The 14,655-nt window shown below is 47.9% G+C and overlaps 1 protein-coding gene across 5 annotated transcripts in view; it reads right to left on the bottom strand.

Annotated features, from left to right (window-relative positions):
- LOC139764875 (uncharacterized) overlaps positions 1–14,655 on the bottom strand; it is a 41,974-nt gene that overhangs the window by 16,803 nt on the left and 10,516 nt on the right. For 2 of the 5 annotated variants that reach the window (XM_071691917.1, XM_071691919.1), the window contains exons 3-6: positions 7,595–7,697; positions 2,967–3,191; positions 2,391–2,600; positions 1,858–2,143 (exon numbers count right to left, since the gene is read on the bottom strand). In XM_071691917.1, the coding sequence (XP_071548018.1) occupies positions 1,858–2,143; positions 2,391–2,600; positions 2,967–3,191; positions 7,595–7,697 (824 nt within the window). Of the gene's footprint in view, positions 1–1,857; positions 2,144–2,390; positions 2,601–2,966; positions 3,192–7,594; positions 9,142–14,655 lie in introns of those variants that run through there. The other 3 variants (XM_071691918.1, XM_071691915.1, XM_071691916.1) reach the window with 3 other exon arrangements.

Here is a 14,655-nt window from a genome sequence, read left to right as displayed (position 1 = left end):
GTGTATGTGGGTGGGTTTGGCCATTCTTTGGTCTATTTCCTTGCGCTACCTCGCTAACGCAGGAGACTGCGACAAAGTATAATAATAAAAAAAATACATATATACATACGTACAGTCCTGGCGGGAAAAACTGGTGTGCCCTACTTAGTGTGATGCAACATATAAAAATATCAATAAACATGATAAAACAGGTACCCCCCCAAAGTACTTCATATGACGTTCCTTGGCCTTAATATAATCCTGAAGGTGCTTGGAAACAGATGCTGGAGGTATGCAGGGTCAAGGTTGTCCCAAATATCCTAGGTTGGTGGCCTAGAGCTTCGGAATGCTGGATGTATCCCGCCCACACAACTTTGACTTTATAATTGACCACAAAGTTCTCAATAGGGTTAATGTCAGGTGAGATACCTGGCCAGTCCTGAATGAATGTCACATCAAAAAATGCAAACAAGTCATGTATCAATTTAGCAGTGTGGCATGGTGTGCCATTTTGCATAAAAATATCATGACCATTCTTCTCAAAACAGTCAGGTAATTCATCACACAACAGCTCCAGGTATCAATTCTGATTCGCAGTCACATTTTGAGGTAAAAACACAAGACTTCTAACACCATTATATAGTCAAAAAGCCCAAAACCATTATGAGTCTGGAAATTTTACAGTTGCTTAAATGTACTCAGGATTGGAAAGGTCACTAACTGGCCTCCAGTACACTTTGCCTCTACGCCTGCCAGTAACATCAACTGTAGCCTCACCGGACCATGACACTTTCTTCCACTTCTCATTGTTCCACTGCAAATATTTCTTGGCAAATATGAGTCTATTCTTGTGCTGGTGGTCTGTCAGAAGCGGTTTCTTGCAAGGCATACACCTTATGAATTTCAAGTCTTCATGAAGCCAGGTATGAATAGTACATACAGACACATGACCAAATAACCTAAGGATGTCTTCCTTTAACTATTGTGCAGAAATACATGGATTCTTGTCTACATGATGTGGGATAATCTTCAGAGTGCATTAAGAAGTGATATGAGGTTATCCGAGTCGTTTCTCCTGGGTAGGAATGCCAATGCCACCACCATCAACAAAGCGCTTCGTCCACCTTTGCACACTTTGTAGTGCCTAGCTCTGTAGTTTCAGCTATTTCTTTATTAAACTTACCAGCCTTGTACAAGGGTACAATAGCAGCAATATCCTCTTTAGAAAAGACCTTAGGGCCAGACACTCCAGCACAAACCCACTACAAAGAACGTGTGGGCAGGGTAAAAAAAAAAAGTGGATATCAGGGGGTCAACATAAAAAACACTGACCCACCACAACTGCTCCAGGCAGACTGACTGTCACCTGTTGCTTCCCCAGGTTCCTTCCTCCGCAACTACAGTCATGAGCTACAACAGTATTTTTCGTCAGTTCAGTCATATTTTGGGAGTATGATACAAATGGGCGAAAAATATCGACACGGGCCCCTGCCACACCAATTTTTCTGCTAGGACTGTATATATAGCGATAATGGGATGGCCTTGATTATGGCCTCAGCTGCCCATGATACCTAGAAGCTGGGAAAAAAATTATTAACTTTCCAGGATACAATGACTTTTCAGTTGAAAATCAAAATCATCTTTTCACATGTCCGAGTTCAACAACTTTTCTCCCACATTATATCGACAAATCCACAAATAAAAGGGCACAGGAAGAGTAATTACTCACCAATGATATAAATACTGTTTCCTTGAGCAAAATAAGTCACCTACATACTACCTTACATAAGCTAAATCACTAAATATTTTAGCAAAGCCTAACAAATAAAAATTCCCTTTATGGAAAGGAACACCTCTCATGACTACAGTTTTCCTTACCTATCTTTACCATCTCCATTGCGTGCAAGGGAAACAAACAAGCCTCTTGAACTACTGTTGGAAGTACTGTTGCTAGATGTGTTGCTGGTCTCACTGCTGTTTGCATGAAGCCTGTCTTCTCTCACACTTGAGGGTGTCACTCTGGATGGTTGTGAGGCCACCACTGAGGTTGATGAAGAGACATCCTGACCCAATACTTGACAAGAAGCTGACTCATCGCTGGTTCCCGGTACTCCGTCTTCTGAGCCACTGGCAGAGTCTGCTTTATCCCCATGCTCAGACTGTGCTGTAATAATATAAAATGCTACAGCATGGGTAAAACTTTCTAAAACACTATATGTATAGTCCCCTAACAGTTCCAGCTTAAAGGCTCTTCATCTTTTCATTAAAAAAACTGATATAAAACAAGGAAACAAGACAGCATTCGAAGGAAATGTAAACCATGGTTTTTTTAAAGCATAACTTCATTAAATTACTCTGAATATCCAAGAAATAAAACCAGATTTTGCGGCAATATCAATTCTATAACATACTTCTAGAAAATGGATTAGCTGATCCCAAGACAGAGGGCTTCAACTTAAATTCAGACTTGGATGACTGTGGTGGGGATGAGCCTGTGACAGTTAAAGTTGGTGGTGTGAACAAACTGGATGCACCTCTCATGTGGCCACCCACTCGACCTGAACTTAAGGCTGACGGTCGAAGAACAGATGATCCACTAGAACTAACTTTTGTTGCAACTGCTGGGAAAAAAAAAGGTCAGGTTTGCCACATAAACTTGGGAAATAATGTTATTCTGTAATTCAGTATTAGCAAACATATATTCTAGCCTGTTGAAGGAGATACAGGGGATCGGGCATCCCAGCAAATGCCATACAACCCCCTTCTTTGGCAACTGATTCAGTAAATAAACACACACACAAACAGACAAGCTCATCACAAATTCTATTCTTACATCATAAAACTGCAAAATTTACAATGAAAACCCATGACTAGAGCTTGACTCTAAAGTGCTGAGTCACATTCAATGTGAAGCAACAATCACATTTCACTCTTATGAAGACAAATGGTAGTGATGAATAACCATATCATGAAAGTTGGGGTTTCACCTGAATCTGAATGTGGACTTAGTCTTGGGGGTGCTAGGATGGGCCGGTGGTCAGAAGACTCACTACCCCATGTGGCCTGAGGAGTTGCTCTGGCAAAGGGGTTCCCCATTCCAGTGCCAGCAAGAGTGGTGACAACTGAGGTACTATGGGGTGCTGACGGTGACGACACTTTGTTATTGTTACTACTACTGTCGATGCTGCTGCTACATGCACTGCTCCCATCACCTGCAATGCCAACATTACAACTAGTATCAAACACATCATCAAGGTATTGTGTACATCAAAGACATGAGTAACTAAGAAGAAACATTTTGATCCCAATTTCATCCTGCTTATGCATATGTACATATGTAATTATGTATGTATACATATATGTATGTGTGTGTATGCATAACTATATATTTGCACTGTACAGAAAGTTTTATACTTGTGGGACACCATCTTGAACTTTCTCTACTATCATACAACTCTAAAACTTTTACATGCTGTCCACATTCACAATCTCATCATTTAATTTATTCCTTTCATCCACAATTCTCATACTATAAGAGTATGTCTTTATAATTTTTCTAACAAGTCTTTGTCTAATTCTTCACATGTCCTCAGGTTGTTCTATCCTTGCATCTCTTGAGGAACTTTGTTGAAATAATCAAATGGATTCAAAAACTTTGATTTTTGTACTAGTGACTCTGAATCAGGATACATCAAACCACTCAATGGAACATAATTTGTTTAATAAGTTTCAACCTGCAAATTTTATTACAATAAGTATCAACAATATATATGTCATGTTATATATACAACAAATATATTCAGTGTATGTATGGATCATGGTAAAGTGCCTGAGGATTGGCAGAATGCATGTATAGTGCCATTGTACAAAGGCAGAGGGGATAAAGGTAGGTCTTCAAACTACAGAGGTATGAGTTTGTTGAGTATTCCTGGTAAACTTTATGGGAGAGAACTGATTCAGAGGGTAAAGGCATGTACATAGCATCAGATTGGGGAAGAGCAGTGTGGTTTCAGAAGTGGCAGAGGACGTGTGGTTCAGGTGTTTGCTTTGCAGAATGTATGTAAGAAATACTTAGAAACACAGGTGGATCTGTATGTAGCATTTATGGATCTGGAACGTTCTAAGAGTATATGGTGTGAGAGGTAAGTTGCTAGAAGCAGTGAAAAGTTTTTACCAAGGATGTAAGGCATGTGTATGAGTATGAAGAGAGGAAAGTGATTGGTTCCCAGTGAATGTCGGTCTACGGCAGCAGTGTGTGATGTCCCATGGTTGTTTAATTTGTTTATGAATAGGGTGGTTAGAGAAGTACGGTGGTTAGGGAGGTAAATGCAAGAGTTTTGGAGAGAGAGGTGAGCTGCAGTCTGTTGGGGATGAAAGGACACTATGAGAAACTGCACAAGTGAGAAACTGCAGAAGTTGGTGACTGAGTTTGGAAAAGTGTGTGAAAGGAGAAAGTTGAGTGTAAATGTGAATAAGAGCAAGGTTATTAGGTTCAGCAAGGTTGAGGGAAAAGTCAGTTGGGATGTAAGTTTGAACGGAGAAAAATTGGAGGAAGTGAAGTGTTTTAGATATGTGGGAGTGGACTTAGCAGCGAATGGAACCATGGAAGCAAAAGTGAGTCACAGGGTTGGGATGGGGTGCGTCATCCAGTGTGTGAAACAAAGAAATTGACGACCCTGCTAGGATAGTAACAAATAACTGGCGTCCCCGCAATAACCCAGGATTTGTATATGTATATGTGTGTGTATGGGTGTTTATGTGTCTATATTTGTATATGAGTGGATGGGCCATTCATCGTCTGTTTCCTGGTGCTACCTCACTGATGTGAAAAACAGTGATTGAGTATGATAGATCAATACATAAATATACATATATCGCTAATCTAATGAGTGTTCCCAGTCTCCACCTGCATGAAATTACACTACGGTTGAAAAATCACCTTTGGTGATGCTGTGTCATTAGAAGTAGCCTTGTCAAAGAACATTGCCGTGCAACTGAAAGTCATGCAGATTTGGGCTACAGAAGCCTCCAGAAGGAAGTCCTGGGTAAAACCAGGACACTCGACGAAACAGACCCCAGGGTATTTATAAATAAACAGATAAACTATGCTAATGAGGCGATAAGCACAAATCCACAGTTTCACTTATCCACGCAAATAACAGAGAAGTAAAAGAAAAAGAACTCAAAAGGGCCTGTTCTAATGCTTGCCTATCTAAATAAAGCAATATCTTACAAAATAAAAATTACTTTTACGATAAATGGAACACGGTTAGCACATAATAGTAATGACCATGGGGGCAAGTTAAGCTTGGTCAAGGCAAGGCAAAGGCACCAAAGGTGAAGAAGTAAGCTGCAGGAGAGAGCCCGGCAGGTTGCCAAGGTGGTGAGAGGGCTTACTAGGAAGGAGTACAGTAACCGCTATTGTATCAGGTCAGGCATGACCCTACCAACTGTCAGCCAGTTTCTCTGTCCTGCCCAGCTGCCATAACAACTGCCTCTATTGCAGCTGTCATCAGTCTCCATTCCTGCCCCTCAACATGGCCTCTAGTTCAGCCCCAGCTGACCATCACCCACATCCCTGCCCCTCCCTACTGCACCTTACCAATGTCCTCCCAGCTGCAATTCCCACTCCCCTCACTCCTGCCCCCTTCCTGTAACACCTTACCCACTGCCCTCACTCCTGCCCTTCCCCATACCATCTTACCCACTGCCCTCACTCCTGCCTCTCCCTGTAACACCTCACCACTGCCCTCACTCCTGCCCTTCCCCATACCATCTTACCCACTGCCCTCACTCCTGCCTCTCCCTGTAACACCCTACCACTGCCCTCACTCCTGCCTCTCCCTGTAACACCCTACCACTGCCCTCACTCCTGCCTCTCCCTGTAACACCCTACCACTGCCCTCACCCCTGCCTCTCCCTGTAACACCCTACCACTGCCCTCACTCCTGCCCCTCCCTGTAACACCCTACCACTGCCCTGCCCTCCTTGCCCCCAGCAGCAGCCCGCCCAGCTCCTGGGTGACGTGCAGGGGCACCATCCGCCCTACCACCACATCAGTATGGCCAGCAGACCCGTCTGATGCAGGACGACAAGAAGAGAATGACAAACATCACATGGTACAGTCTCTCTCTCTCTCTCTCTCTCTCTCTCTCTCTCTCTCTCTCTCTCTCTCTCTCTCTCTCTCTCTCTCAGCCTTCTACGAGTGGTGGGGTGTGTGGTGGAGTGGGCTCGTCAACAAGTGCGGGTTGTAACTGCAGGGCACCGGTTAAATCTGGTTCAGTTCACACCTGCCGACTTACCCCTCCCTTATGACGTAACCCAGAGATGGTCTGAACACACACACACACACACACACACACACACACACACACACACACACACACACACACACACACACACACATTAAAAAGTGCCATTACAATAAAGAAGTTGTCTGGACCAGGATACACGTCACACGTGGAGGATCAAGCCACGAACGCGCTTAGGACACATCCTGTAGTAAACGTGTTTGACAAGTGTGATCCCAGGGAACCATACACCAATCATCATCATCACACACACACACACACACACCTCTTTAAGTAGACAGCAGAACGAACTGGACTCTTAAGTGCATCTGCAGGTCACGTGACACTTATACTACATCACCTAACTACTGAAGTAGTAGTACTACAACAGCATGACGATGAAGATCAACGAGGATTAACGAGGAAGATCAACGAGGATTAACGAGAAAGATCAACGAGTCTTTCCAAGGTTTACAGAGAAGATGATGGGGGGAAAAAATGCGGTCATGGCAATGTTGATAAAAAGTTCTGATGGGAAGTGAAACTTTGCAGGGTAATGTGTGTTATAGGAAACATGTCCAGGTACTACCGGGTCAATCAGGTAATCGGGGGAGAGAGAGAGAGAGAGAGAGAGAGAGAGAGAGAGAGAGAGAGAGAGAGAGAGAGAGAGAGAGAGAGAGAGAGAGAGAGAGTCACAATAAAAGATTTGGTTTGTTGGGACGAACGAAAATTGCCTCAGCTGTGGGGGTGGAGTGGAAGGGGATCAAAGATGTAAGAGACAATTAGTACTCAAACTTCATCATGATAAATAGCTTTTATAACCCGAGGAAAAAAAGTACAGGTCTGGTGAAGTGTACTACATCATCATCAACAGTAATAAATGACTTAGGCCACAATGCAAAGCTCTCAAATCTGTGCGCCACGGGCCAAGATGGAAATGATAAAACACCGGAAAATTACATCTTTATAAATAGATGATCAGTCAACTGACGATACGAAAGAATCTACTTAATCACTACTAACTACTTACTACTAGGCCAACTGACCAAAGCAGGGGGGGGGGGGGTACTTACCATCCTTACTTAAGGGAACCCCTGGTACTTTACCTTGAAGATGCGAGTCCTTGCTTGTGTTTCAAGTGCGACTAAGGATGCTTCCCAGTGCATCATCCGAGGCCTTATACCACTATATCTTATCACCAGAAGTGTGAAGCTGTACACTTACCACCGTGTGGAGGTGTGCACACACTTGGCTCAGGTGAGTTATCTCAAGAACTTCACACTCCTCCTCCTGCTACTACTACTACAGGTTAGAGTGGTACCTACTGTAAGGGAGCGGATGCTTGCTGACGCTGCTGCTGGTGGAGGTGTCAGCGGCCTCGCCCTCAGCAGCTTCGGCTTCCTTGTTATGGTCATCATCCGTTCCCTCCTGTAAGAAAATCCGGGTCAGCTGGTTCTCCCAAGAGTACTTGACAGCTGGTCCCCACAGGTGGCAGGTGGCGGGGGTGTGCCACAGCCCGTCGGCCGCCGACGCCACGCCCCCGGGGCCACAGCCAGACTGGGTGACTGGGCTGGTCCCCGGGTCAACCAGGTCGGTGATGGGGACGAGGGTCAGGCGACCGGTGACCTCGCTTGCCACGGGGCGGCTGGGCGACCTGGTCGTGCGACGGGCAGGGGGGTGTCGCCAGCCATGACGGGGAGGTCGTCGCTTGCACCGTCTGCCGTGCGGAGGATGGCCGTCCAGGGAGGACGACGGTGAAGGCGGCGCTGTAGGAGCAGCAGTGACCGAGGCCGCTAACGCCGTCCCCTGACGTAGCAGTGAAGGACAAAAGAGCTGCTCCACCTTCACTGGTCGCCACTGCACCTCACTGCCACATTCATGATCCTCACACCTCACCCTGCCTCCCTGGGGTCCGCTCCACGGCACGGGGATCCACTGCTCCTCCTCCTCCTCACTCTTGACGGTGAGGTTCCTGCCCTGCGTGGGGGTCGTCCCGGGGACCGTGTCCCTCTGCCGCGGGGATGAGCGAGGCGTCGGCCGCCTGAAGCCGCCCGAGACTAAGACGGGAGAGGCTGGGGGCTCGTGGGCAGGGAGGCGTCGCTGCAGGAGACGCCTGCGGTGTCGCAGCAGGAGCGCCTGCCGTCGCTGCAGCGCCAGGATGAGGTGTGAGCTGGCCGTCGCAGGAGGGAACCCTGCTAATGAGACACGGGCCAGGAGGTGTCGCTGTGCAGGGGGGAGGGTGGCCAGGCCGCCGTGTCTGGCCACGGCCAAGAGGCGGGAGAGGGCGTCCCCAGGGGCCTGGTTCTCTCCCTCACCCGCTCCGACCTCCTCCTCCTCCACCATCACACAGGAGGACATCTCCCTCGTCCTTACCACCATGACCAACACACTACACCAACCACACTATGACAAACCAACATACACCAGGCGTTCAGCACCCCCACTGTATCGTACTGTATCCATTAGGCGTACAACACTTCCCCACTGTATAGTACTGTATCCACTAGATGTTACAACATTATCCCACTGTATAGTACTGTATCCACTAGATGTACATTATCCCACTGTATAGTACTGTATCCACTAGATGTACAACATTATCCCACTATATAGTACTGTATCCACTAGATGTACAACATTATCCCACTATATAGTACTGTATCCACTAGGTGTACAACAATACCCCACTGTATCCATTAGGTGCACAACACAACCCTACTAAATAGTACTGCATCCACTAGGAGCAAAACACTGCGCCACTGCATATAGTACAGTGTTCACTAACACTGGACCACTGGGTGTACAACACTACGCCACTGTATAATAGTGTTCACTAATACTGGACCACTGGGTGTACAACACTACGCCACTGTATAATACAAAGTTCACTAACACTGGACCACTGGGTGTACAACACTACGCCACTGTATAATACAGTGTTCACTAATACTGGACCACTGGGTGTACAACACTACGCCAGCCACCGCTGGTTCCCGGCAGCTGCTACACTAAGAGATACTGCTGGTGTCCAGGACCTGGGCCGGGAGGACATCAACCTACTGCTGGTGGTGTGAGCCAGGGGCGTGAGGCTCCTGCCGGTGGTGTAAGCCAAGGGCGTGAGGCTCCTGCCGGTGGTGTAAGCTAAGGGCGTGAGGCTCCTGCCGGTGGTGTAAGCCAAGGGCGTGAGGCTCCTGCCGGTGGTGTAAGCCAAGGGCGTGAGGCTCCTGCCGGTGGTGTAAGCCAAGGGCGTGAGGCTCCTGCCGGTGGTGTGAGCCAAGGGCGTGAGGCTCCTGCCGGTGGTGTGAGCCAGGGGCGTGAGGCTCCTGCCAGTGGTGAGCCAAGGGCGTGAGGCTCCTGCCGATGGTGTGAGTCTAGGGCGCGAGGGTGGTGGAAGTGGTGTGGGCCAGGGGCGTGAGGCTCCTGCTGGTGGAGGTGTAAACGGGAGGATGCGAGAGCCGGGGGCGACGTGTTCACCGTGGCTGCCTGCCCACCATACTGACCCCACCACCACACTCCACCTCTCCCGCACCACCAGAAACACCCACAAACTATCACTCCACACCATCCTCGCCCCACCACCACCACCACCACACTCCACCTCTCCCGCACCACCAGAAACACCCACAAACTATCACTCCACACCATCCTCGCCCCACCACTACCACCCCACCAACACAACATCCCCCTCCTCAACCTCCACCCCAGCAACTCACCAACACAACATCCCCCTCCTCAACCTCCACCCCCATCACCACCACTGGCAGGGACTCAACACTGAAAAATGGTGCCAAGGTTATTGGCAGACCCAAGCCGGTGCCATGGTACAAGAGCAGGCCAGTGCAATGGTACAAGGGCAGGCCAGTGCCACAGTCACCAGGCCAGTGCCATGGTACAAGAGCAGGCCAGTGCCATGGTACAAGGGCAGGCCAGTGCCACAGTCACCAGGCCAGTGCCATGGTACAAGAGCAGGCCAGTGCCATGGTACAAGGGCAGGCCAGTGCCATGGTACAGGGGTAGGCCAGTGCCACAGTCACCAGGCCAGTGCCATGGTTCAAGGGCAGGCCAGTGCCATGGTACAGGGGTAGGCCAGTGCCACAGTCACCAGGCCAGTGCCATGGTGCATGGGCAAGCCAGTGCCACAGTCACCAGGCCAGTGCCATGGTAAAAGGGCAGGCCAGTGCCACAGTCACCACACCAGTGCCACTGTACATCCTCTCCACTGCTCACTGTACATCCTCTCCACTGCTCACTGTACATCCTCTCCACTGCTCACTGTACATCCTCTCCACTGCTCACTGTACATCCTCTCCACTGCTCACTGTACATCCTCTCCACTGCTCACTGTACATCCTCTCCACTGCTCACTGTACATCCTCTCCACTGCTCACTGTACATCCTCTCCACTGCTCACTGTACATCCTCTCCACTGCTCACAGTACATCCTCTCTACTGCTCACTGTACATCCTCTCCACTGCTCACTGTACATCCTCTCCACTGCTCACTGTACATCCTCTCCACTGCTCACTGTACATCCTCTCCACTGCTCACTGTACATCCTCTCCACTGCTCACTGTACATCCTCTCCACTGCTCACTGTACATCCTCTCCACTGCTCACTGTACATCCTCTCCACTGCTCACTGTACATCCTCTCCACTGCTCACTGTACATCCTCTCCACTGCTCACTGTACATCCTCTCCACTGCTCACTGTACATCCTCTCCACTGCTCACAGTACATCCTCTCTACTGCTCACTGTACATCCTCTCCACTGCTCACTGTACATCCTCTCCACTGCTCACTGTACATCCTCTCCACTGCTCACTGTACATCCTCTCCACTGCTCACTGTACATCCTCTCCACTGCTCACTGTACATCCTCTCCACTGCTCACTGTACATCCTCTCCACCGCTCACTGTACGCACAAGTCCAGTTGATCCGCTGATCACAAGTTCCTCCCCCTACAAGACATCATTCAGCCACACATTCACTTCACTATCGCCTTACTTAAAGATATGCACGATAATGTTAGCACGTTCCACTCCTCTCTTGGCACTTCCCCACTTCTCATGTTTCTTTAGTGGCTCAGGAGTACACACAGGGGTGGCGATCCTAACCGTGACGCATTCACGGGCCGTCCAGGGACGAGCGGATGGGTTCGAATCCAGGTACAGCGTCCCCCTTTTTCCCCCCACAACACATCAAACCTTCATACTAGCCTACAAGTCTTTTAAAAGTCATGTTCCTCACCGCGATCTTCAACCTTCCCCTCCCCTCATGTCTCCAGTTTCCCCAAGCCTAAATTTCACGTAGGCCTTTTCTTCATCAAAGCCCGCCCCCCCCCCTCACCCCTTTTTCTTTCTTAGTTTAACAAAGAACGAATGCGGCCTACCTTCGTCTGTTCCCGGCGCTACCTCGCCAACAATGGGGAAACGGCGATCAAAACGAGTAAAAATGTCTACACACACACACACACACACACACACACACACACATACACACACACACACACACACACACATATACACACACACACATATACACACACACACATATACACACACACACATTATATATATATATATATATATATATATATATATATATATATATATATATATATATATATATCGTATAAGAAGCGGTAATAGCCAGCGCGTCATCATGCCAGCCCATAATCCGACGTGATCCGCCTCCATTTAAATGTCGTGTTCGGCGCAAACTGTTCCATTTAGCCACAGCTGTGTGTGTGTGTGTGTGTGTGTGTGTGTGAGAGAGAGAGAGAGAGAGAGAGAGAGAGAGAGAGAGAGAGAGACCTGTGGTGAGCCGCTAGGCTCTGGTCACACTGGCTTAAACTGGATCCGGCCAGAATCTACGAACGGTTCCGCTCCGCGCCGTGTCCCGGGTCCTCCACTCCCTCTCCCATTCCCCCGCGTCTCCTCTCCCTCACCCGCGACCCCCATCTCTCCCTCTCCCATTCCCCCCGCGTCCCCCATCTCTCCCTCTCCCGCGTCCCCCATCTCTCCCTCTCCCATCCCCCCTAACCCTTCTCCAATAGCGTCAACACCGCTTATGCATCACTGTCACACCCAAGGTACCACTGGACGCGCCACACGCTCTCAATTTATTCTCTTAAACACGTCCGTTCTCCCAACTACACACACACACACACAACGTGAGAATGATAAAAAAAAAAAAACACCTATTTATACACACGTTCTATCCGCGTCTATCCCCTATTTATACACGTTCTCCACCGTCTATCCCGAGCTACGAGACACAACATAAATCCTGAGTAACCTTCCTGTTCCTTAAAATATTGTAAAATGGTTTACCACTTCTAAAATCAATACTTGTCCCTGATTCTGGGAATAATTTCATGCGTTTTTGTCGGCTGGGACGGGGGGGGCCGCAGCCTTCCCAAAACGAGCGAAGGTTTTCAAAAGGCAACGCGGCCTCTCAGAACGCAGCGTTCGCGCCGAAGGCCACATTCGTAATATCTTGATCTCTTCGACGAGTTGAACGACGCACTTCTCCCTCCTGTATTACTCTCGTACATATAATCTTCAAACCTCTGTAGGTTTAAACACTTTTCATCCTAATTATATACCGTAAACATGGGCGACTTAATACTCAATATGGGACTAGAGTTACCAAGTGGCACTATCATAAACATACGTGTTACATAATTGGACAGCTGGACCACGCAATTAACATACATAAACTAATCCCCAAATATCTAATTCATATATATACCTTGGGTACATATAGGCAGCCATGGTTGGCTGGGCATGCATGCGTGCGTCAAGCACACACACACACACACACACACACACACGAACGCCTCGCCAGGTTATATGGTACAAATTACCATCTACAAATTTACACTCGCAAATTTACCTCTGCAAATTTATATTCATAGATTAACCCCAACAAATTTACATAGATTTACCTCGACAAACTTAACACTCATAGATTTACCCCTGTAAATTTACTCATACATTTATCCTTGAATACGACGGTACGATCCTTGTGTACGACGGTACGATCCTTGTGTACGACGGTGCGATCCTTGTGTACGACGGTGCGATCCTTGTGTACGACGGTACGATCCTTGAGTACGACGGTACGATCCTTGAGTACGACGGTGCGATCCTTGTGTACGACGGTGCGATCCTTGTGTACGACGGTGCGATCCTTGAGTACGACGGTGCGATCCTTGTGTACGACGGTGCGATCCTTGAGCACGAAGGTACGATCCTTGTGTACGACGGTACGATCCTTGAGTACGACGGTACGATCCTTGAGTACGACGGTGCGATCCTTGTGTACGACGGTGCGATCCTTGAGCAAGACGGTACGATCCTTGTGTACGACGGTACGATCCTTGAGTACGACGGTACGATCCTTGAGTACAACGGTGCGATCCTTGTGTACGACGGTGCGATCCTTGAGCAAGACGGTACGATCCTTGTGTACGACGGTACGATCCTTGAGCACGAAGGTACGATCCTTGTGTACGACGTTACTATCCTTGAGCACGACGGTACGATCCTTAAGCACGAAGGTACGATCCTTGAGTACGTGTACGACGGTACGATCCTTGAGCACGACGGTACGATCCTAGAACACGAAGGTACGATCCTAGAGCACGAAGGTACGATCCTAGAGCACGAAGGTACGATCCTAGAGCACGAAGGTACGATCCTTGAGTACGACCCGTGTGCGACGGTACGACCCTTGTGTACGACGGTACGATCCTTGAGTACGACCCTTGTGTACGAGGGTACGATCCTTGAGCACGACGTTACGATACTTGAACACGACGGACCAACCCTTGGCCATGCCTTAAGGTATAAGGTCCACGGAGAAGACATCTGACCCCCACGAAGGACGGCCCGTCGCGCCCACGCATTTCAACAGGAAATCCCAGCAAAGTTTATCAGTCCAGACAGGAAGTCTTGCCCAGGGCGTTATCAATGTTCTTACTTCCCACCGCCTCTCTACCACCACACTTGTCTACTCCCCCTTTCTACCGCCTTGTCATGCATAGCCAAACACACACACACACACACACACACACACACACACACATATATATATATATATATATATATATATATAAAGTTAAATACGGGATTCCCTTCTTTTATGGATTTTTAAAAGAATCCAGAAACAGGTCAATGATTTTTTTCAATTTCTAATCACAAAAATGTATGTCATTAATTTATATAACCTAACCATAAACGGTATGTCATTTATATAACTTTTAGCCACACACGGTAGGTCAATAATTTACATAACTGCTAGCCACACACACGGTAGGTCAATAATTTATATAACTTTTAGCCACACACGGTGTCAATAATTTATATAACTTTTAGC

Source organism: Panulirus ornatus, chromosome 51, assembly GCF_036320965.1.
Source record: "Panulirus ornatus isolate Po-2019 chromosome 51, ASM3632096v1, whole genome shotgun sequence".
Taxonomy (NCBI): domain Eukaryota; kingdom Metazoa; phylum Arthropoda; class Malacostraca; order Decapoda; family Palinuridae; genus Panulirus; species Panulirus ornatus.
Note: the sequence above shows the minus strand (reverse complement) of the source record. Positions and strands in the feature narration are given on the sequence as shown.